The sequence below is a fragment of the Scyliorhinus torazame genome, chromosome 1 (genome assembly GCF_047496885.1).
Source record: "Scyliorhinus torazame isolate Kashiwa2021f chromosome 1, sScyTor2.1, whole genome shotgun sequence".
Classification (NCBI taxonomy): domain Eukaryota; kingdom Metazoa; phylum Chordata; class Chondrichthyes; order Carcharhiniformes; family Scyliorhinidae; genus Scyliorhinus; species Scyliorhinus torazame.
In genome coordinates this window covers 424,087,707-424,111,862 of record NC_092707.1, presented here as the reverse complement: position 1 = coordinate 424,111,862, position 24,156 = coordinate 424,087,707, and the positions used below count along the sequence as shown (strand labels likewise).

The 24,156-nt window shown below is 58.9% G+C and overlaps 1 protein-coding gene across 2 annotated transcripts in view; it reads left to right on the top strand.

Moving 5' to 3' along the window:
• fdft1 (farnesyl-diphosphate farnesyltransferase 1) overlaps positions 1 to 24,156 on the top strand; it is a 117,041-nt gene that overhangs the window by 24,500 nt on the left and 68,385 nt on the right. For both annotated transcript variants that reach the window (XM_072515516.1, XM_072515509.1), the window contains exon 3: positions 13,117 to 13,300. In XM_072515516.1, coding sequence (XP_072371617.1) covers positions 13,117 to 13,300 — 184 coding nt within the window. The remainder of the gene's footprint in view (positions 1 to 13,116; positions 13,301 to 24,156) is intronic.

Below are 24,156 nucleotides of genomic sequence, written 5' to 3'. Positions count from 1 at the left end.
TGTGGGGTATGAAGCGGGCTGCGGGAGAGTGTGGGGCTGCGAGAGAGTGTGGTGTATGAAGCAGGGGCTGCGAGAGAGTGTGGGGTATGAAGCAGGGGCTGCGAGAGAGAGTGGGGTATGAAGCAGGGGCTGCGAGAGAGTGTGAGGTATGAAGCAGGGGCTGCGGGAGAGTGTGGGATATGAAGCAGGGGCTGCGGGAGAGTGTGGGAGAGTGTGGGGTATGAAGCAGGGGCTGCGAGAGAGTGTGGGGTATGAAGCAGGGGCTGCGAGAGAGTGTGGGGTATGAAGCAGGGGCTGCGGGAGAGTGGGATATGAAGCAGGGGCTGCGGGAGAGTGTGGGATATGAAGCAGGGGCTGCGGGAGAGAGTGGGGTATGAAGCAGGGGCTGCGGGAGAGTGTGGGGTATGAAGCAGGGGCTGCGAGAGAGTGTGGGGTATGAAGCAGGGGCTGCGGGAGAGTGGGGCTGCGAGAGAGTGTGGGGTATGAAGCAGGGGCTGCGGGAGAGTGTGGGGTATGAAGCAGGGGCTGCGGGAGAGTGGGGCTGCGAGAGAGTGTGGGGTATGAAGCAGGGGCTGCGGGAGAGTGGGGCTGCGAGAGAGTGTGGGGTATGAAGCAGGGGCTGCGGGAGAGTGTGGGGTATGAAGCAGGGGCTGCGGGAGAGTGTGGGGCTGCGAGAGAGTGTGGGGCTGCGGGAGAGTGTGGGGTATGAAGCAGGGGCTGCGGGAGAGTGTGGGGTATGAAGCAGGGGCTGCGGGAGAGTGTGGGGTATGAAGTAGGGGCTGCGAGAGAGTGTGGGGTATGAAGCAGGGGCTGCGAGAGAGTGTGGGGTATGAAGCGGGGGCTGCGAGAGAGTGTGGGGTATGAAGCAGGGGCTGCGGGAGAGTGTGGGGTATGAAGCAGGGGCTGCGGGAGAGTGTGGTGTATGAAGCAGGGGCTGCGGGAGAGTGTGGGGTATGAAGCAGGGGCTGCGGGAGAGTGTGGGGTATGAAGCGGGGGCTGCGTGAGAGTGTGGGGTATGAAGCGGGCTGCGGGAGAGTGTGGGGCTGCGAGAGAGTGTGGTGTATGAAGCAGGGGCTGCGAGAGAGTGTGGGGTATGAAGCAGGGGCTGCGAGAGAGAGTGGGGTATGAAGCAGGGGCTGCGAGAGAGTGTGGGGTATGAAGCAGGGGCTGCGGGAGAGTGTGGTGTATGAGGCAGGGGCTGCAAGAGTGTGGGGTATGAAGCAGGGGCTGCGGGAGAGTGTGGGGTATGAAGCAGGGGCTGCGGGAGAGTGTGGGGCTGCGAGTGTGTGGGGTATGAAGCAGGGGCTGCGGGAGAGTGTGGGGTATGAAGCAGGGGCTGCGGGAGAGTGTGGGTATGATGCAGGGGCTGCGGGAGAGTGTGGGGTATGAAGCAGGGGCTGCGAGAGAGTGTGGGGTATGAAGCAGGGGCTGCGGGAGAGTGTGGGGTATGATACAGGGGCTGCGGGAGAGTGTGGGGTATGAAGCAGGGGCTGCGGGAGAGTGTGGGGCTGCGGGAGAGTGGGGTATGAAGCAGGGGCTGCGAGAGAGTGTGGGGTATGAAGCAGGGGCTGCGGGAGAGTGTGGGGTATGAAGCGGGCTGCGGGAGAGTGTGGGGTATGAAGCAGGGGCTGCGAGAGAGTGTGGGGTATGAAGCAGGGGCTGCGGGAGAGTGTGGGGCTGCGAGAGAGTGTGGGGTATGAAGCAGGGGCTGCGAGAGAGTGGGGTATGAAGCAGGGGCTGCGAGAGAGAGTGGAGTATGAAGCAGGGGCTGCGAGAGAGTGTGGGGTATGAAGTAGGGCCTGCGAGAGAGTGTGGGGTATGAAGCAGGGGCTGCGAGAGAGAGTGGGGTATGAAGCAGGGGCTGCGGGAGAGTGTGGGGTATGAAGCAGGGGCTGCGGGAGAGTGTGGGGTATGAAGCAGGGGCTGCGGGAGAGTGTGCGGTATGAAGCAGGGGCTGCGAGAGAGTGTGGGGTATGAAGCAGGGGCTGCGGGAGAGTGTGGGGTATGAAGCAGGGGCTGCGAGAGAGTGTGGGGTATGAAGCAGGGGCTGCGGGAGAGTGTGGGGTATGAAGCAGGGGCTGCGGGAGAGTGTGGGGTATGAAGCAGGGGCTGCGAGAGAGTGTGGGGTATGAAGCAGGGGCTGCGGGAGAGTGTGGGGTATGAAGCAGGGGCTGCGAGAGAGTGTGGGGTATGAGGCAGGGGCTGCGAGAGAGTGTGGGGTATGAAGCAGGGGCTGCGAGAGTGTGGGGTATGAAGCAGGGGCTGCGGGAGAGTGTGGGGCTGCGAGAGAGTGTGGGGTATGAAGCAGGGGCTGCGAGAGAGTGTGGGGTATGAAGCAGGGGCTGCGAGAGAGTGTGGGGTATGAAGCAGGGGCTGCGTGAGAGTGTGGGGTATGAAGCAGGGGCTGCGAGAGAGAGTGGGGTATGAAGCAGGGGCTGCGAGAGAGTGTGGGGTATGAAGCAGGGGCTGCGAGAGAGTGTGGGGTATGAAGCAGGGGCTGCGGGAGAGTGTGGGGTATGAAGCAGGGGCTGCGGGAGAGTGTGGGGTATGAAGCAGGGGCTGCGAGAGAGAGTGGGGTATGAAGCAGGGGCTGCGAGAGAGTGTGGGGTATGAAGCAGGGGCTGCGAGAGAGTGTGGGGTATGAAGCAGGGGCTGCGAGAGAGAGTGGGGTATGAAGCAGGGGCTGTGGGAGAGTGTGGGATATGAAGCAGGGGCTGCGGGAGAGTGTGGGGTATGAAGCAGGGGCAGCGAGAGAGTGTGGGGTATGAAGCAGGGGCTGCGGGAGAGTGTGGGGTATGAAGCAGGGGCTGCGGGAGAGTGTGGGGTATGAAGCAGGGGCTGCGGGAGAGTGTGGGGTATGAAGCAGGGGCTGCGAGAGAGTGTGGGGTATGAAGCAGGGGCTGCGGGAGAGTGTGGGGTATGAAGCAGGGGCTGCGAGAGAGAGTGGGGTATGAAGCAGGGGCTGCGGGAGAGTGGGGGGTATGAAGCAGGGGCTGCGAGAGAGAGTGGGGTATGAAGCAGGGGCTGCGGGAGAGTGTGGGGTATGAAGCAGGGGCTGCGGGAGAGTGGGGGGTATGAGGCAGGGGCTGCGGGAGAGTGTGGGGTATGAAGCAGGGGCTGCGAGAGAGTGTGGGGTATGAAGCAGGGGCTGCGGGAGAGTGTGCGGTATGAAGCAGGGGCTGCGGGAGAGTGGGGTATGAAGCAGGGGCTGCGGGAGAGTGGGGGGTATGGAGCAGGGGCTGCGAGAGAGAGTGGGGTATGAAGCAGGGGCTGCGAGAGAGAGTGGGGTATGAAGCAGGGGCTGCGGGAGAGTGTGGGGTATGAGGCAGGGGCTGCGGGAGAGTGTGGGGTATGAAGCAGGGGCTGCGGGAGAGTGTGGGGTATGAAGCAGGGGCTGCGAGAGTGTGGGGTATGAAGCAGGGGCTGCGGGAGAGTGTGGGGTATGAAGCAGGGGCTGCGAGAGAGTGGGGTATGAAGCAGGGGCTGCGAGAGAGTGTGGGGTATGAAGCAGGGGCTGCGAGAGAGTGTGGGGGTATGAAGCGGGCTGCGAGAGAGTGTGGGGTATGAAGCAGGGGCTGCGGGAGAGTGTGGGGTATGAGGCAGGGGCTGCGGGAGAGTGTGGGGTATGAGGCAGGGGCTGCGGGAGAGTGTGGGGTATGAAGCAGGGGCTGCGGGAGAGTGTGGGGTATGAAGCAGGGGCTGCGGGAGAGTGTGGGGTATGAAGCAGGGGCTGCGGGAGAGAGTGTGGGGTATGAAGCAGGGGCTGCGGGAGAGTGTGGGGTATGGAGCAGGGGCTGCGGGAGAGTGTGGGGCTGCGAGAGAGTGGGTGGTATGAAGCAGGGGCTGCGGGAGAGAGTGGGGTATGAAGCAGGGGCTGCGGGAGAGTGTGGGGTATGAAGCAGGGGCTGCGGGAGAGTGTGGGGTATGGAGCAGGGGCTGCGGGAGAGTGTGGGGCTGCGAGAGAGTGGGTGGTATGAAGCAGGGGCTGCGGGAGAGAGTGGGGTATGAAGCAGGGGCTGCGGGAGAGTGTGGGGTATGGAGCAGGGGCTGCGGGAGAGTGTGGGGCTGCGAGAGAGTGTGGGGTATGAAGCAGGGGCTGCGGGAGAGAGTGGGGTATGAAGCAGGGGCTGCGAGAGAGTGTGGGGTATGAAGCAGGGGCTGCGGGAGAGTGTGGGGTATGAAGCAGGGGCTGCGGGAGAGTGTGGGGTATGAAGCAGGGGCTGCGGGAGAGTGTGGGGCTGCGAGAGAGTGGGTGGTATGAAGCAGGGGCTGCGGGAGAGTGTGGGGTATGAAGCAGGGGCTGCGGGAGAGTGTGGGGTATGAAGCAGGGGCTGCGAGAGAGTGTGGGGTATGAAGCAGGGGCTGCGGGAGAGTGTGGGGTATGAAGCAGGGGCTGCGAGAGAGTGTGGGGTATGAGGCAGGGGCTGCGATAGAGTGTGGGGTATGAAGCAGGGGCTGCGAGAGTGTGGGGTATGAAGCAGGGGCTGCGGGAGAGTGTGGGGCTGCGAGAGAGTGTGGGGTATGAAGCAGGGGCTGCGAGAGAGTGTGGGGTATGAAGCAGGGGCTGCGAGAGAGTGTGGGGTATGAAGCAGGGGCTGCGGGAGAGTGTGGGGTATGAAGCAGGGGCTGCGAGAGAGAGTGGGGTATGAAGCAGGGGCTGCGAGAGAGTGTGGGGTATGAAGCAGGGGCTGCGAGAGAGTGTGGGGTATGAAGCAGGGGCTGCGGGAGAGTGTGGGGTATGAAGCAGGGGCTGCGGGAGAGTGTGGGGTATGAAGCAGGGGCTGCGAGAGAGAGTGGGGTATGAAGCAGGGGCTGCGAGAGAGTGTGGGGTATGAAGCAGGGGCTGCGAGAGAGTGTGGGGTATGAAGCAGGGGCTGCGAGAGAGAGTGGGGTATGAAGCAGGGGCTGTGGGAGAGTGTGGGATATGAAGCAGGGGCTGCGGGAGAGTGTGGGGTATGAAGCAGGGGCAGCGAGAGAGTGTGGGGTATGAAGCAGGGGCTGCGGGAGAGTGTGGGGTATGAAGCAGGGGCTGCGGGAGAGTGTGGGGTATGAAGCAGGGGCTGCGGGAGAGTGTGGGGTATGAAGCAGGGGCTGCGAGAGAGTGTGGGGTATGAAGCAGGGGCTGCGGGAGAGTGTGGGGTATGAAGCAGGGGCTGCGAGAGAGAGTGGGGTATGAAGCAGGGGCTGCGGGAGAGTGGGGGGTATGAAGCAGGGGCTGCGAGAGAGAGTGGGGTATGAAGCAGGGGCTGCGGGAGAGTGTGGGGTATGAAGCAGGGGCTGCGGGAGAGTGGGGGGTATGAGGCAGGGGCTGCGGGAGAGTGTGGGGTATGAAGCAGGGGCTGCGAGAGAGTGTGGGGTATGAAGCAGGGGCTGCGGGAGAGTGTGCGGTATGAAGCAGGGGCTGCGGGAGAGTGGGGTATGAAGCAGGGGCTGCGGGAGAGTGGGGGGTATGGAGCAGGGGCTGCGAGAGAGAGTGGGGTATGAAGCAGGGGCTGCGAGAGAGAGTGGGGTATGAAGCAGGGGCTGCGGGAGAGTGTGGGGTATGAGGCAGGGGCTGCGGGAGAGTGTGGGGTATGAAGCAGGGGCTGCGGGAGAGTGTGGGGTATGAAGCAGGGGCTGCGAGAGTGTGGGGTATGAAGCAGGGGCTGCGGGAGAGTGTGGGGTATGAAGCAGGGGCTGCGAGAGAGTGGGGTATGAAGCAGGGGCTGCGAGAGAGTGTGGGGTATGAAGCAGGGGCTGCGAGAGAGTGTGGGGGTATGAAGCGGGCTGCGAGAGAGTGTGGGGTATGAAGCAGGGGCTGCGGGAGAGTGTGGGGTATGAGGCAGGGGCTGCGGGAGAGTGTGGGGTATGAGGCAGTGGCTGCGGGAGAGTGTGGGGTATGAAGCGGGCTGCGGGAGAGTGTGGGGTATGAAGCAGGGGCTGCGGGAGAGTGTGGGGTATGAAGCAGGGGCTGCGGGAGAGAGTGTGGGGTATGAAGCAGGGGCTGCGGGAGAGTGTGGGGTATGGAGCAGGGGCTGCGGGAGAGTGTGGGGCTGCGAGAGAGTGGGTGGTATGAAGCAGGGGCTGCGGGAGAGAGTGGGGTATGAAGCAGGGGCTGCGGGAGAGTGTGGGGTATGAAGCAGGGGCTGCGGGAGAGTGTGGGGTATGGAGCAGGGGCTGCGGGAGAGTGTGGGGCTGCGAGAGAGTGGGTGGTATGAAGCAGGGGCTGCGGGAGAGAGTGGGGTATGAAGCAGGGGCTGCGGGAGAGTGTGGGGTATGGAGCAGGGGCTGCGGGAGAGTGTGGGGCTGCGAGAGAGTGTGGGGTATGAAGCAGGGGCTGCGGGAGAGAGTGGGGTATGAAGCAGGGGCTGCGAGAGAGTGTGGGGTATGAAGCAGGGGCTGCGGGAGAGTGTGGGGTATGAAGCAGGGGCTGCGGGAGAGTGTGGGGTATGAAGCAGGGGCTGCGGGAGAGTGTGGGGCTGCGAGAGAGTGGGTGGTATGAAGCAGGGGCTGCGGGAGAGTGTGGGGTATGAAGCAGGGGCTGCGGGAGAGTGTGGGGTATGAAGCAGGGGCTGCGGGAGAGTGGGGCTGCGAGAGAGTGTGGGGTATGAAGCAGGGGCTGCGAGAGACTGTGGGGTATGAAGCAGGGGCTGCGGGAGAGTGGGGCTGCGAGAGAGTCTGGGGTATGAAGCAGGGGCTGCGGGAGAGTGTGGGGTATGAAGCAGGGGCTGCGAGAGACTGTGGGGTATGAAGCAGGGGCTGCGAGAGTGTGGGATATGAAGCAGGGGCTGCGGGAGAGTGTGGGGTATGAAGCAGGGGCTGCGGGAGAGTCTGGGGTATGAAGCAGGGGCAGCGAGAGAGTGTGGGGTATGAAGCAGGGGCTGCGAGAGAGTGTGGGGTATGAAGCAGGGGCTGCGGGAGAGTGTGGGGTATGAAGCAGGGGCAGCGAGAGAGTGTGGGGTATGAAGCAGGGGCTGCGGGAGAGTGGGGTATGAAGCAGGGGCAGCGAGAGAGTGTGGGGTATGAAGCAGGGGCTGCGGGAGAGTGTGGGGTATGAAGCAGGGGCTGCGGGAGAGTGTGGGGTGTGAAGCAGGGGCAGCGAGAGAGTGTGGGGTATGAAGCAGGGGCTGCGAGAGAGTGGGGTATGAAGCAGGGGCTGCGGGAGAGTGTGGGGTATGAAGCGGGCTGCGAGAGAGTGGGGTATGAAGCAGGGGCTGCGGGTGAGTGTGGGGTATGAAGCAGGGGCTGCGAGAGAGTGTGGGGTATGAAACAGGGGCTGCGGGAGAGTGTGGGGTATGAAGCAGGGGCTGCGGGTGAGTGTGGGGTATGAAGCAGGGGCTGCGAGAGAGTGTGGGGTATGAAGCGGGCTGCGAGAGAGTGTGGGGTATGAGGCAGGGGCTGCGGGAGAGTGTGGGGTATGAAGCAGGGGCTGCGAGAGAGTGTGGGGTATGAAACAGGGGCTGCGGGAGAGTGTGGGGTATGAAGCAGGGGCTGCGGGAGAGTGTGGGGTATGAAGCAGGGGCTGCGAGAGAGTGTGGGGTATGAAGCAGGGGCTGCGGGATAGTGTGGGGTATGAAGCAGGGGCTGCGGGAGAGTGTGGGGTATGAAGCAGGGGCTGCGGGAGAGTGGGGTATGAAGCAGGGCTGCGAGAGAGTGTGCGGTATGAAGCGGGCTGCGGGAGAGTGTGGGGTATGAAGCAGGGGCTGCGAGAGAGTGTGGGATATGAAGCAGGGGCTGCGGGAGAGTGTGGGGTATGAAGCAGGGGCTGCGAGAGAGTGTGGGGTATGAAGCAGGGGCTGCGGGAGAGTGTGGGATATGAAGCAGGGGCTGCGGGAGAGTGTGGGAGAGTGTGGGGTATGAAGCAGGGGCTGCGAGAGAGTGTGGGGTATGAAGCAGAGGCTGCGGGAGAGTGTGGGATATGAAGCAGGGGCTGCGGGAGAGAGTGGGGTATGAAGCAGGGGCTGCGGGAGAGTGTGGGGTATGAAGCAGGGGCTGCGGGAGAGTGGGGCTGCGAGAGAGTGTGGGGTATGAAGCAGGGGCTGCGGGAGAGAGTGGGGTATGAAGCAGGGGCTGCGGGAGAGTGTGGGGTATGAAGCAGGGGCTGCGGGAGAGTGGGGCTGCGAGAGAGTGTGGGGTATGAAGCAGGGGCTGCGGGAGAGTGTGGGGTATGAAGCAGGGGCTGCGGGAGAGTGTGGGGCTGCGGGAGAGTGTGGGGTATGAAGCAGGGGCTGCGGGAGAGTGTGGGGTATGAAGCAGGGGCTGCGGGAGAGTGTGGGGTATGAAGTAGGGGCTGCGAGAGAGTGTGGGGTATGAAGCAGGGGCTGCGAGAGAGTGTGGGGTATGAAGCGGGGGCTGCGAGAGAGTGTGGGGTATGAAGCAGGGGCTGCGGGAGAGTGTGGGGTATGAAGCAGGGGCTGCGGGAGAGTGTGGGGTATGAAGCGGGGGCTGCGAGAGAGTGTGGGGTATGAAGCGGGCTGCGGGAGAGTGTGGGGCTGCGAGAGAGTGGTGTATGAAGCAGGGGCTGCGAGAGAGTGTGGGGTATGAAGCAGGGGCTGCGAGAGTGTGGGGTATGAAGCAGGGGCTGCGAGAGACTGTGGGGTATGAAGCAGGGGCTGCGAGAGAGTGTGGTGTATGAGGCAGGGGCTGCAAGAGTGTGGGGTATGAAGCAGGGGCTGCGGGAGAGTGTGGGGTATGAAGCAGGGGCTGCGGGAGAGTGTGGGTATGATGCAGGGGCTGCGGGAGAGTGTGGGGCTGCGAGTGTGTGGGGTATGAAGCAGGGGCTGCGGGAGAGTGTGGGATATGAAGCAGGGGCTGCGGGAGAGTGTGGGTATGATGCAGGGGCTGCGGGAGAGTGTGGGTATGATGCAGGGGCTGCGGGAGAGTGTGGGGTATGAAGCAGGGGCTGCAAGAGTGTGGGGTATGAAGCAGGGGCTGCGGGAGAGTGTGGGATATGAAGCAGGGGCTGCGGGAGAGTGTGGGTATGATGCAGGGGCTGCGGGAGAGTGTGGGGTATGAAGCAGGGGCTGCGGGAGAGTGTGGGGTATGAAGCAGGGGCTGCGAGAGAGTGTGGGGTATGAAGCAGGGGCTGCGGGAGAGAGTGGGGTATGAAGCAGGGGCTGCGGGAGAGTGTGGGGTATGAAGCAGGGGCTGCGGGAGAGTGGGGCTGCGAGAGAGTGTGGGGTATGAAGCAGGGGCTGCGGGAGAGTGTGGGGTATGAAGCAGGGGCTGCGGGAGAGTGTGGGGCTGCGAGAGAGTGTGGGGCTGCGGGAGAGTGTGGGGTATGAAGCAGGGGCTGCGGGAGAGTGTGGGGTATGAAGCAGGGGCTGCGGGAGAGTGTGGGGTATGAAGTAGGGGCTGCGAGAGAGTGTGGGGTATGAAGCAGGGTCTGCGAGAGAGTGTGGGGTATGAAGCGGGGGCTGCGAGAGAGTGTGGGGTATGAAGCAGGGGCTGCGGGAGAGTGTGGGGTATGAAGCAGGGGCTGCGGGAGAGTGTGGGGTATGAAGCGGGGGCTGCGAGAGAGTGTGGGGTATGAAGCGGGCTGCGGGAGAGTGTGGGGCTGCGAGAGAGTGTGGTGTATGAAGCAGGGGCTGCGAGAGAGTGTGGGGTATGAAGCAGGGGCTGCGAGAGTGTGGGGTATGAAGCAGGGGCTGCGAGAGACTGTGGGGTATGAAGCAGGGGCTGCGAGAGAGTGTGGTGTATGAGGCAGGGGCTGCAAGAGTGGGGTATGAAGCAGGGGCTGCGGGAGAGTGTGGGGTATGAAGCAGGGGCTGCGGGAGAGTGTGGGTATGATGCAGGGGCTGCGGGAGAGTGTGGGGCTGCGAATGTGTGGGGTATGAAGCAGGGGCTGCGGGAGAGTGTGGGATATGAAGCAGGGGCTGCGGGAGAGTGTGGGTATGATGCAGGGGCTGCGGGAGAGTGTGGGTATGATGCAGGGGCTGCGGGAGAGTGTGGGGTATGAAGCAGGGGCTGCAAGAGTGTGGGGTATGAAGCAGGGGCTGCGGGAGAGTGTGGGATATGAAGCAGGGGCTGCGGGAGAGTGTGGGTATGATGCAGGGGCTGCGGGAGAGTGTGGGGTATGAAGCAGGGGCTGCGGGAGAGTGTGGGGTATGAAGCAGGGGCTGCGAGAGAGTGTGGGGTATGAAGCAGGGGCTGCGGGAGAGTGTGGGTATGATGCAGGGGCTGCGGGAGAGTGTGGGGTATGAAGCAGGGGCTGCGGGAGAGTGTGGGGTATGAAGCAGGGGCTGCGAGAGAGTGTGGGGTATGAAGCGGGCTGCGGGAGAGTGTGGGGTATGAAGCAGGGGCTGCGAGAGAGTGTGGGGTATGAAGCAGGGGCTGCGAGAGAGAGTGGAGTATGAAGCAGGGGCTGCGAGAGAGTGTGGGGTATGAAGTAGGGCCTGCGAGAGAGTGTGGGGCTGCGAGAGAGTGTGGGGTATGAAGCAGGGGCTGCGAGAGAGTGTGGGGTATGAAGCAGGGGCTGCGGGAGAGTGTGGGGTATGAAGCAGGGGCTGCGAGAGAGTGTGGGGTATGAAGCAGGGGCTGCGAGAGAGAGTGGAGTATGAAGCAGGGGCTGCGAGAGAGTGTGGGGTATGAAGCAGGGGCTGCGAGAGAGTGTGGGGTATGAAGCAGGGGCTGCGGGAGAGTGTGGGGTATGAAGCAGGGGCTGCGGGAGAGTGTGGGGTATGAAGCAGGGGCTGCGGGAGAGTGTGGGGTATGAAGCAGGGGCTGCGAGAGAGTGTGGGGTATGAAGCAGGGGCTGCGAGAGAGTGTGGGGTATGAAGCAGGGGCTGCGAGAGAGTGTGGGGTATGAAGCAGGGGCTGCGAGAGAGTGTGGGGTATGAAGCAGGGGCTGCGGGAGAGTGTGGGGTATGAAGCAGGGGCTGCGGGAGAGTGTGGGGTATGAAGCAGGGGCTGCGAGAGAGTGTGGGGTATGAAGCAGGGGCTGCGAGAGAGTGTGGGGTATGAAGCAGGGGCTGCGAGAGAGTGTGGGGTATGAAGCAGGGGCTGCGAGAGAGTGTGGGGTATGAAGCAGGGGCTGCGGGAGAGTGTGGGGTATGAAGCAGGGGCTGCGGGAGAGTGTGGGGTATGAAGCAGGGGCTGCGAGAGAGTGTGGGGTATGAAGCAGGGGCTGCGAGAGTGGGGTATGGAGCAGGGGCTGCGGGAGAGTGGGGTATGAAGCAGGGGCTGCGAGAGAGTGTGGGGTATGAAGCAGGGGCTGCGAGAGAGTGTGGGGTATGAAGCAGGGGCTGCGGGAGAGTGTGGGGTATGAAGCAGGGGCTGCGAGAGTGTGGGGTATGAAGCAGGGGCTGCGGGAGAGTGTGGGGTATGAAGCAGGGGCTGCGGGAGAGTGTGGGGTATGAAGCAGGGGCTGCGAGAGAGTGTCGTGTATGAAGCAGGGGCTGCGGGAGAGTGTGGGGTATGGAGCAGGGGCTGCGAGAGAGTGTGGGGTATGAAGCAGGGGCTGCGAGAGAGTGTGGGGTATGGAGCAGGGGCTGCGAGAGAGTGTCGTGTATGAAGCAGAGGCTGCGGGAGAGTGTGGGGTATGAAGCAGGGGCTGCGAGAGAGTGTGGGGTATGAAGCAGGGGCTGCGAGAGAGTGGGGTATGAAGCAGGGGCTGCGGGAGAGTGTGGGGTATGAAGCAGGGGCTGCGAGAGAGTGGGGTATGAAGCAGGGGCTGCGGGAGAGTGTGGGGTATGAAGCAGGGGCTGCGGGAGAGTGTGGGGTATGAAGCAGGGGCTGCGGGAGAGTGTGGGGTATGAAGCAGGGGCTGCGAGAGAGTGGGGTATGAAGCAGGGGCTGCGAGAGAGTGTGGGGTATGAAGCAGGGGCTGCGGGAGAGTGTGGGGTATGGAGCAGGGGCTGCGAGAGAGTGTCGTGTATGAAGCAGAGGCTGCGGGAGAGTGTGGGGTATGAAGCAGGGGCTGCGGGAGAGTGTGGGGCTGCGAGAGAGTGTGGGGTATGAAGCAGGGGCTGCGAGAGAGTGTGGGGTATGAGGCAGGGGCTGCGGGAGAGTGTGGGGTATGAAGCAGGGGCTGCGAGAGAGTGTGGGGTATGAGGCAGGGGCTGCGGGAGAGTGTGGAGTATGAAGCAGGGGCTGCGGGAGAGTGTGGGTTATGAGGCAGGGGCTGCGAGAGAGTGTGGGGTATGAAGCAGGGGCTGCGGGAGAGCGTGGGGTATGAAGCAGGGGCTGCGAGAGAGTGGGGTATGAAGCAGGGGCTGCGAGAGAGTGGGGTATGAAGCAGGGGCTGCGAGAGAGTGTGGGGTATGAAGCAGGGGCTGCGGGAGAGTGTGGGGTATGGAGCAGGGGCTGCGGGAGAGTGTGGGGTATGAAGCAGGGGCTGGGAGAGAGTGTGGGGTATGAAGCAGGGGCTGCGGGAGAGTGTGGGGTATGGAGCAGGGGCTGCGGGAGAGTGTGGGGTATGAAGCAGGGGCTGGGAGAGAGTGTGGGGTATGAAGCAGGGGCTGCGAGAGAGTGTGGGGTATGAAGCAGGGGCTGCGGGAGAGTGTGGGGTATGAAGCAGGGGCTGTGGGAGAGTGTGGGGTATGAAGCAGGGGCTGCGGGAGAGTGGGGTATGAAGCAGGGGCTGCGGGAAAGTGTGGGGTATGAAGCAGGGGCTGCGGGAGAGTGTGGGGTATGGAGCAGGGGCTGCGGGAGAGTGTGGGGTATGAAGCAGTTGCAATGGGCGGGGGAGCCTTGGTTAGGTCGCAGTTGATAGGAAAGGGACAGCACGGTGGCACAGTGGTTAGCACAGCAGCCTCAGCTCCAGGGTCCCGGGTTAAATTCCATCCTTGGGTGCCCGGCTGTTGCGAGTGTGCACGTTCTCCCCGTGTGTGTGTGGGTTTCCTCCGGGTGCTCCGGTTTCTTCCCACAGTCCAAAGACGTGCAGGTTAGCTGGATTGGCCATGATAAATTGCCCATTAGTGTCCAAATGGTTATGTGGGGTTGCGGGGATAGGGCGGAGGTGTGGATTTAAGTGGGGTGCTCTTTCCAAGGGCCGGTGCAAACTCGATGGCTGAATGGCCTCCTCCTGCGCTGTAAATTATCTGATTCGATGAAGGGCAGTGTTGCTGGAGTTGAGGGAGGAGAAACCAGGACGGGACACAGCCTGTGGCCCAGACTGATGCTGTGCTTTCACTACAGCCAGGCCGTGTGCATCTTCTACCTGGTGTTGCGGGCTCTGGACACAGTGGAAGATGACATGTCCATTCCTTTGGATGTGAAGATCCCGATGTTGCAGAATTTCCACACCTACCTGTATCAGCCTGAGTGGAGGTACGACCAGAGTCAGGAGAAGGATCGTCAGGTACTACAGGATTTCCCATCGGTACGTATCCTCATGTCAGGCGTGTGGGGGAGGATATAATTCCAATTCTCAGTGGGGTACAGGCCCCACACTGACTTTCACTGGGGTACGGGTCCCACACACACTGACTTTCACTGGGGTACGGGTCCCACACACACTGACTCTCACTGGGATACGGGTCCCACACACACTGACTCTCACTGGGGTACGGGTCCCACACACACTGACTCTCACTGGGATACAGCTCCACACACACGGACTCTCACTGGGGTACGGGTCCCACACACACTGACTCTCACTGGAGTACGGGTCCCACACACACTTACTCTCACTGGAGTACAGGTTCCACACACACTGACTCTCACTGGGGTACGGGTCCCACACACACTGACTCTCACTGGGGTACGGGTCAACAAACAAGAACAAAGAACAAAGAAATGTACAGCACAGGAACAGGCCCTTCGGCCCTCCAAGCCCGTGCCGACCATACTGCCCGACTAAACTACAATCTTCTACACTTCCTGGGTCCGTATCCTTCTATTCCCATCCTATTCATGTATTTGTCAAGATGCCCCTTAAATGTCCCTATCGTCCCTGCTTCCACTACCTCCTCCGGTAGCGAGTTCCAGGCACCCACTACCCTCTGCGTAAAAAACTTGCCTCGTACATCTACTCTAAACCTTGCCCCTCTCACCTTAAACCTATGCCCCCTAGTAATTGACCCCTCTACCCTGGGGAAAAGCCTCTGACTATCCACTCTGTCTATGCCCCTCATAATTTTGTATACCTCTATCAGGTCGCCCCTCAACCTCCTTCGTTCCAGTGAGAACAAACCGAGTTTATTCAATCGCTCCTCATAGCTTATGCCCTCCATACCAGGCAACATTCTGGTAAATCTCTTCTGCACCCTCTCTAAAGCCTCCACATCCTTCTGGTAGTGTGGCGACCAGAATTGAACACTATACTCCAAGTGTGGCCTAACTAAGGTTCTATACAGCTGCAACATGACTTGCCAATTCTTATACTCAATGCCCCGGCCAATGAAGGCAAGCATGCCGTATGCCTTCTTGACTACCTTCTCCACCTGTGTTGCCCCTTTCAATGACCTGTGGACCTGTGCTCCTAGATCTCTTTGACTTTCAATACTCTTGAGGGTTCTACCATTCACTGTATATTCCCTACCTGCATTAGCCCTTCCAAAATGCATTACCTCACATTTGTCCGGATTAAACTCCATCTGCCATCTCTCCGCCCAAGTCTCCAGACAATCTAAATCCTGCTGTATCCTCAGACAGTCCTCATCGCTATCCGCAATTCCACCAACCTTTGTGTCGTCTGCAAACTTACTAATCAGACTAGTTACATTTTCCTCCAAATCATTTATATATACTACAAACAGCAAAGGTCCCAACATTGATCCCTGTGGAACACCACTGGTCACAGCCCTCCAATTAGAAAAGCATCCCTCCATTGCTACCCTCTGCCTTCTATGGCCTAGCCAGTTCTGTATCCACCTTGCCAGTTCACCCCTGATCCCGTGTGACTTCACCTTTTGTACTAGTCTACCATGAGGGACCTTGTCAAAGGCCTTACTGAAGTCCATATAGACAACATCTACTGCCCTACCTGCATCAATCATCTTAGTGACCTCCTCGAAAAACTCTATCAAGTTAGTGAGACACGACCTCCCCTTCACAAAACCGTGCTGCCTCTCACTAATACGTCCATTTGCTTCCAAATGGGAGTAGATCCTGTCTCGAAGAATTCTCTCCAGTAATTTCCCTACCACTGAAGTAAGGCTCACCGGCCTGTAGTTCCCGGGATTATCCTTGCTACCCTTCTTAAACAGAGGAACAACATTGGCTATTCTCCAGTCCTCCGGGACATCCCCTGAAGACAGCGAGGATCCAAAGATTTCTGTCAAGGCCTCAGCAATTTCCTCTCCAGCCTCCTTCAGTATTCTGGGGTAGATCCCATCAGGCCCTGGGGACTTATCTACCTTAATATTTTTTAAGACACCCAACACCTCGTCTTTTTGGATCACAATGTGACCCAGGCTATCTACACCCCCTTCTCCAGACTCAACATCTACCAATTCCTTCTCTTTGGTGAATACTGATGCAAAGTATTCATTTAGTACCTCGCCCATTTCCTCTGGCTCCGCACATAGATTCCCTTGCCTATCCTTCAGTGGGCCAACCCTTTCCCTGGCTACCCTCTTGCTTTTTATGTACGTGTAAAAAGCCTTGGGATTTTCCTTAACCCTATTTGCCAATGACTTTTCGTGACCCCTTCTAGCCCTCCTGACTCCTTGCTTAAGTTCCTTCCTACTTTCCTTATATGCCACACAGGCTTCGTCTGTTCCCAGCCTTTTAACCGTGACAAATGCATCCTTTTTCTTTTTGACGAGGCCTACAATATCACTCGTCATCCAAGGTTCCCGAAAATTGCCGTATTTATCTTTCTTCCTCACAGGAACATGCCTGTCCTGTATTCCTTTCAACTGACACTTGAAAGCCTCCCACATGTCAGATGTTGATTTGCCCTCAAACATCCGCCCCCAATCTATGTTCTTCAGTTCCCGCCTAATATTGTTATAATTAGCCTTCCCCCAATTTAGCACATTCATCCTCGGACCACTCTTATCCTTGTCCACCAGTACTTTAAAACTTACTGAATTGTGGTCACTGTTACCAAAATGCTCCCCTACTGAAACATCTACCACCTGGCCGGGCTCATTCCCCAATACCAGGTCCAGTACCGCCCCTTCCCTAGTTGGACTGTTTACATATTGTTTTAAGAAGCCCTCCTGGATGCTCCTTACAAACTCCGCCCCGTCTAAGCCCCTGGCACTAAGTGAGTCCCAGTCAATATTGGGGAAGTTGAAGTCTCCCATCACCACAACCCTGTTGTTTTTACTCTTTTCCAAAATCTGTCTACCTATCTGCTCCTCTATCTCCCGCTGGCTGTTGGGAGGCCTGTAGTATACCCCCAACATTGTGACTGCACCCTTCTTATTCCTGATCTCTACCCATATAGCCTCACTGCCCTCTGAGGTGTCCTCTCGCAGTATAGCTGTGATATTCTCCCGAACAAGTAGCGCAACTCCGCCTCCCCTTTTACATCCCCCTCTATCCCGCCTGAAACATCTAAATCCTGGAACGTTTAGCTGCCAATCCTGCCCTTCCCTCAACCAGGTCTCTGTAATGGCAACAACATCATAGTTCCAAGTAGTAATCCAAGCTCTAAGTTCATCTGCCTTACCCGTAATGCTCCTTGCATTAAAACATATGCACTTCAGGCCACCAGACCCGCTGTGTTCAGCAACTTCTCCCCGTCTGCTCTGCCTCAGAGCCACACTCTCCCTATTCCCTAGTTCTCCCTCAATGCTCTCACCTTCTGACCTATTGCTCCCGTGCCCACCCCCCTGCCATACTAGTTTAAACCCTCCCGTGTGACACTAGCAAACCTCGCGGCCAGGATATTTATGCCTCTCCGGTTTAGATGCAACCCGTCCATCTTATACAGGTCACACCTGCCCCGGAAGAGCTCCCAGTGGTCCAGATAACGGAAACCCTCCCTCCTACACCAGCTGTTTAGCCACGTGTTCGTCTGCTCTATCTTCCTATTTCTAGCCTCACTGGCACGTGGCACAGGGAGTAATCCCGAGATTACAACCCTCGAGGTCCTGTCTTTTAACTTTCTGCCTAGCTCCCTGAACTCCTGCTGCAGGACCTCATGCCCCTTCCTGCCTATGTCGTTAGTACCAATATGTACAACGACCTCTGCCTGTTTGCCCTCCCCCTTCAGGATTCCCTCTACCCGTTCGGAGACATCCTGGACCCTGGCACCAGGGAGGCAACATACCATCCTGGAGTCTCTTTCACATCCACAGAAGCGCCTATCTGTGCCCCTGACTATAGAGTCCCCTATTACTATTACTCTTCTGCGCTTTGACCCTCCCTTCTGAACATCAGAGCCAGCCGTGGTGCCACTGCTCTGGCTGCTGCTGTTTTCCCCTGATAGGCTATCCCCCCCGACAGTATCCAAAGGGGTATATCTGTTCGAGAGGGGGACAACCACAGGGGATTCCTGCACTGACTGCCTGCCCTTTCTGGTGGTCACCCATTTCTCTGCCTGCACCTTGGGTGTGACCACATTTATATAACTGCGATCTATGACGCTTTCCGCTACCTGCATGCTCCTAAGTGCATCCAATTGCTGCTCCAACCGAACCATGCGGTCTGTGAGGAGCTGCAGTTGGGTGCACTTTCTGCAGATGAAGCCATCCGGGACGCTGGAAGCCTCCCGGACCTGCCACATCTCACAGTCAGAGCACAGCACCCCTCTAACTGACATTGCGTCAATTAATTAAAATTAAAATTTGTCTTTTTTTTTTTAAATACTTTTTTTTTAAATTGCAAAGTTACTGTCAACTATCTGTTTGCTAGCACTAGATTTCTAATAGAAATGCGATAGCTAACTATAATATTCTCCGATCTCTGGCTTAGATATCCTCTAAATTATAATTAAGTTATTATGTTTAATTAGTTCCCAAATACTCAAATTTTTTTTTTTAAATTTAGGTTAGAATCCCAACCAGCCACTCTGGCCACAGCTTTTCTGTGATGTCACTTCAGTTTCCCCCCGACACACACAATTTGATAAAAGGTATAAAAGTAAAAATAAGTAAAAATCACTTACTTACCTTCTTACCTTCTGAGTGTCTGAGATGTTCTCAGGTTCTCTCGCTGACAGAGACTGCTCCTCCACCTCCGATCCTTGACCTGCACAATGCTAATAATATAATAATATAATATGGCACTTACCTTACACCAATGGGTCTTATTATTAGGTTAGAGGAGGAGGGCGGGTGGGAGACACTACACGTGTAGTGTCTCGGGTTTCCTCTCCACCAGAATTTATTGGTTGGGGGGGGGCGGGGACTTGCCAGAGGTCGAACTTCCGGTTCCCGCCTTATATAAAAACAAATAAAACAGAAAAGAAGAACAGACACGGGACCAGGCAAGGCTTTTAAATACACTACTCACCTCCCAGAAGGCTCCTGCGCACCGCTGCCGCCGAAATCCAAAGGGCTGCTCCTGTAAAGGTAAGAGCTTTTAAACTCACTACTCACCTCCCAGAAGGCCCCTGCGCACCGCTGCCGCCGAAATCCAAAGGGCTGCTCCTGTAAAGGTAAGAGCTTTTAAACTCACTACTCACCTCCCAGAAGGCCCCTGCGCACCGCTGCCGCCGAAATCCAAAGGGCTGCTCCTGTAAAGGTAAGGTTTTTAAATACACTACTCACCTCCCAGAAGGCCCCTGCGCACCGCTGCCGCCGAAATCCAAAGGGCTGCTCCTGTAAAGGTAAGAGCTTTTAAACTCACTACTCACCTCCCAGAAGGCCCCTGCGCACCGCTGCCGCCGAAATCCAAAGGGCTGCTCCTGTAAAGGTAAGAGCTTTTAAACTCACTACTCACCTCCCAGAAGGCCCCTGTGCACTGCTGCCGCCGAAATCCAAAGGACTGCTCCTGTAAAGGTAAGGTTTTTAAATACACTACTCACCTCCCAGAAGGCCCCTGCGCACTGCTGCCGCCGAAATCCAAAGGGCTGCTCCTGTAAAGGTAAGAGCTTTTAAACTCACTACTCACCTCCCAGAAGGCCCCTGCGCACCGCTGCCGCCGAAATCCAAAGGGCTGCTCCTGTAAAGGTAAGAGCTTTTAAATACACTACTCACCTCCCAGAAGGCCCCTGCGCACCGCTGCCGCCGAAATCCAAAGGGCTGCTCCTGTAAAACTCTCACTGGGGTACGGGTCCCACACACACTGACTCTCACTGGGGTACGGGTCCCACACACACTGACTCTCACTGGGGTACAGGTCCCACACACACTGACTCTCACTGGGGTACGGGTTCCACACACACTGACTCTCACTGGGGTACGGGTCCCACACACACTGACTCTCACTGGGGTACGGGTCCCACACACACTGACTCTCACTGGGGTACGGGTCCCACACACACTGACTCTCACTGGGGTACGGGTCCCACACACACTGACTCTCACTGGGGTACAGTCCCACACACACTGACTCTCACTGGGGTATGGGTCCCACACACACTGACTGCCACTGGGGTACGGGTTCCACACACACTGACTCACTGGGGCACTGGTTCCACACACACTGACTCTCACTGGGGTCCGGGTTCCACACACACTGACTCTCACTGGCGTACAGGTTCCACACACACTGACTCTCACTGTGGTACGGGTTCCAAACACACTGACTCTCACTGGGGTACGGGACCCACACACACTGACTCTCACTGGGGTATGGGTCCCACACACACTGACTCTCACTGGGGTACGGGTCCCACACACACTGACTCTCACTGGAGTACCGGTTCCACACACACTGACTCTCACTGGGGTACGGGTCCCACACACACTGACTCTCACTGGGGTACGGGTCCCACACACACTGACTCTCACTGGGGTACGGGTCCCACACACACTGACTCTCACTGGGGTACAGTCCCACACACACTGACTCTCACTGGGGTATGGGACCCACACACACTGACTGCCACTGGGGTACGGGTTCCACACACACTGACTCACTGGGGCACTGGTTCCACACACACTGACTCTCACTGGGGTCCGGGTTCCACACACACTGACTCTCACTGGGGTACAGGTTCCACACACACTGACTCTCACTGTGGTACGGGTTCCAAACACACTGACTCTCACTGGAGTACGGGTCCCACACACACTGACTCTCACTGGGGTACGGGTCCCACACACACTGACTCTCACTGGGGTACAGGTCCCACACATACTGACTCTCACTCGGGTACGTGTCCCACACACACTGACTCTCACTGGGGTACGGGCCCCACACACACTGACTCTCACTCGGGTATGTGTCCCACACACACTGACTCTCACTGGGGTACGGGTCCCACACACACTGACTCTCACTGGGGTACGGGTCCCACACACACTGACTCTCACTGGGGTACGGGTCCCACACACACTGACTCTCACTGGGGTACGGGTCCCACACACACTGACTCTCACTGGGGTACGGGTCCCACACACACTGACTCTCACTGGGGTACAGTCCCACACACACTGACTCTCACTGGGGTATGGGTCCCACACACACTGACTGCCACTGGGGTACGGGTTCCACACACACTGACTCACTGGGGCACTGGTTCCACACACACTGACTCTCACTGGGGTCCGGGTTCCACACACACTGACTCTCACTGGCGTACAGGTTCCACACACACTGACTCTCACTGTGGTACGGGTTCCAAACACACTGACTCTCACTGGGGTACGGGACCCACACACACTGACTCTCACTGGGGTACGGGTCCCACACACACTGACTCTCACTGGGGTACGGGTCCCACACACACTGACTCTCACTGGGGTACATTCCCACACACACTGACTCTCACTCGGGTATGGGTCCCAGACACACTGACTGCCACTGGGGTACGGGTTCCACACACACTGACTCACTGGGGCACTGGTTCCACACACACTGACTCTCACTGGGGTCCGGGTTCCACACACACTGACTCTCACTGGGGTACAGGTTCCACACACACTGACTCTCACTGTGGTACGGGTTCCAAACACACTGACTCTCACTGGGGTACGGGTCCCACACACACTGACTCTCACTGGGGTACGGGTCCCACACACACTGACTCTCACTGGGGTACAGGTCCCACACATACTGACTCTCACTCGGGTACGTGTCCCACACACACTGACTCTCACTGGGGTACGGGTCCCACACACACTGACTCTCACTGGGGTACGGGTCCCACACACACTGACTCTCACTGGGGTACGGGTCCCACACACACTGACTCTCACTGGAGTACGGGTTCCACACACACTGACTCTCACTGGGGTACGGGTCCCACACACACTGACTCTCACTGGGGTACGGGTCCCACACACACTGACTCTCACTGGGGTACGGGTCCCACACACACTGACTCTCACTGGGGTACGTGTCCCACACACACTGACTCTCACTGGGGTACAGTCCCACACACACTGACTCTCACTGGGGTACGGGTCCCACACACACTGACTCTCACTGGGGTACGGGTTCCACACACACTGACTCTCACTGGGGTATGGGTCCCACACACCGACTCTCACTGGGGTCCGGGTCCCACACACACTGACTCTCACTGGGGTACGGGTCCCACACACACTGACTCTCGCTGGGGTACAGGTTCCACACACACTGACTCTCACTGGGGTACGGGTCCGACACACACTGACTCTCACTGGGGTATGGGTCCCGCACACACTGACTCTCACTGGGGTACGGGGTCCCACACACACTGACTCTCACTGGGGTACGGGGTCCCACACACACCGACTCTCACTGGGGTACGGGTTCCACACACACTGACTCTCACTGGGGTCGGGTCCCACACACACTGACTCTCACTGGGGTACGGGTCCCACACACACTGACTCTCACTGGGGTACGGGTCCCACACACACTGACTCTCACTGGGGTACGGGTCCCACACTCTGACTCTCACTGGAGTACGGGTCCCACACACACTGACTCTCACTGGGGTACGGGTCCCACACACACTGACTCTCACTGGGGTACAGGTCCCACACATACTGACTCTCACTCGGGTACGTGTCCCACACACACTGACTCTCACTGGGGTACGGGTCCCACACACACTGACTCTCACTGGGGTACGGGTCCCACACACACTGACTCTCACTGGAGTACGGGTTCCACACACACTGACTCTCACTGGGGTACGGGTCCCACACACACTGACTCTCACTGGGGTACGGGTCCCACACACACTGACTCTCACTGGGGTACGGGTCCCACACACACTGACTCTCACTGGGGTACGGGTCCCACACACACTGACTCTCACTGGGATACAGTCCCACACACACTGACTCTCACTGGGGTACGGGTCCCACACACACTGACTCTCACTGGGGTACGGGTCCCACACACACTGACTCTCACTGGAGTACGGGTTCCACACACACTGACTCTCACTGGGGTACGGGTCCCACACACACTGACTCTCACTGGGGTACGGGTCCCACACACACTGACTCTCACTGGGGTACGGGTCCCACACACACTGACTCTCACTGGGGTACGTGTCCCACACACACTGACTCTCACTGGGGTACAGTCCCACACACACTGACTCTCACTGGGGTACGGGTCCCACACACACTGACTCTCACTGGGGTACGGGTTCCACACACACTGACTCTCACTGGGGTATGGGTCCCACACACCGACTCTCACTGGGGTCCGGGTCCCACACACACTGACTCTCACTGGGGTACGGGTCCCACACACACTGACTCTCGCTGGGGTACAGGTTCCACACACACTGACTCTCACTGGGGTACGGGTCCGACACACACTGACTCTCACTGGGGTATGGGTCCCGCACACACTGACTCTCACTGGGGTACGGGGTCCCACACACACTGACTCTCACTGGGGTACGGGGTCCCACACACACCGACTCTCACTGGGGTACGGGTTCCACACACACTGACTCTCACTGGGGTCGGGTCCCACACACACTGACTCTCACTGGGGTACGGGTCCCACACACACTGACTCTCACTGGGGTACGGGTCCCACACACACTGACTCTCACTGGGGTACGGGTCCCACACTCTGACTCTCACTGGAGTACGGGTCCCACACACACTGACTCTCACTGGGGTACGGGTCCCACACACACTGACTCTCACTGGGGTACAGGTCCCACACATACTGACTCTCACTCGGGTACGTGTCCCACACACACTGACTCTCACTGGGGTACGGGTCCCACACACACTGACTCTCACTGGGGTACGGGTCCCACACACACTGACTCTCACTGGAGTACGGGTTCCACACACACTGACTCTCACTGGGGTACGGGTCCCACACACACTGACTCTCACTGGGGTACGGGTCCCACACACACTGACTCTCACTGGGGTACGGGTCCCACACACACTGACTCTCACTGGGGTACGGGTCCCACACACACTGACTCTCACTGGGATACAGTCCCACACACACTGACTCTCACTGGGGTACGGGTCCCACACACACTGACTCTCACTGGGGTACAGGTTCCACACACACTGACTCTCACTGGGGTACGGGTCCCACACACCGACTCTCACTGGGGTACGGGCCCCACACACACTGACTCTCACTGGGGTCCGGGTTCCACACACACCGACTCTCACTGGGGTACGGGCCCCACACACACTGACTCTCACTGGGGTACGGGTTCCACACACACTGACTCTCACTGGGGCACTGGTTCCACACACTGACTCTCACTGGGGTCCGGGTTCCACACACACTGACTCTCACTGCGGCACTGGTTCCACACACTGACTCTCACTGGGGTCCGGGTTCCACACACACTGACTCTCACTGGGGTACTGGTCCCACACACACTGACTCTCACTGGGGTACAGGTTCCACACACACTGACTCTCACTGGGGTACGGGTTCCACACACACTGACTCTCACTGGGGTACGGGTCCCACACACAGTGACTCTCACTGGGGTATGGGTCCCGCACACACTGACTCTCACTGGGGTACGGGGTCCCACACACACTGACTCTCACTGGGGTATGGGTCCCACACACACCGACTCTCACTGGGGTACGGGTTCCACACACACTGACTCTCACTGGGGTCGGGTCCCACACACACTGACTCTCACTGGGGTACGGGTCCCACACACACTGACTCTCACTGGGGTACGGGTCCCACACACACTGACTCTCACTGGGGTACGGGTCCCACACT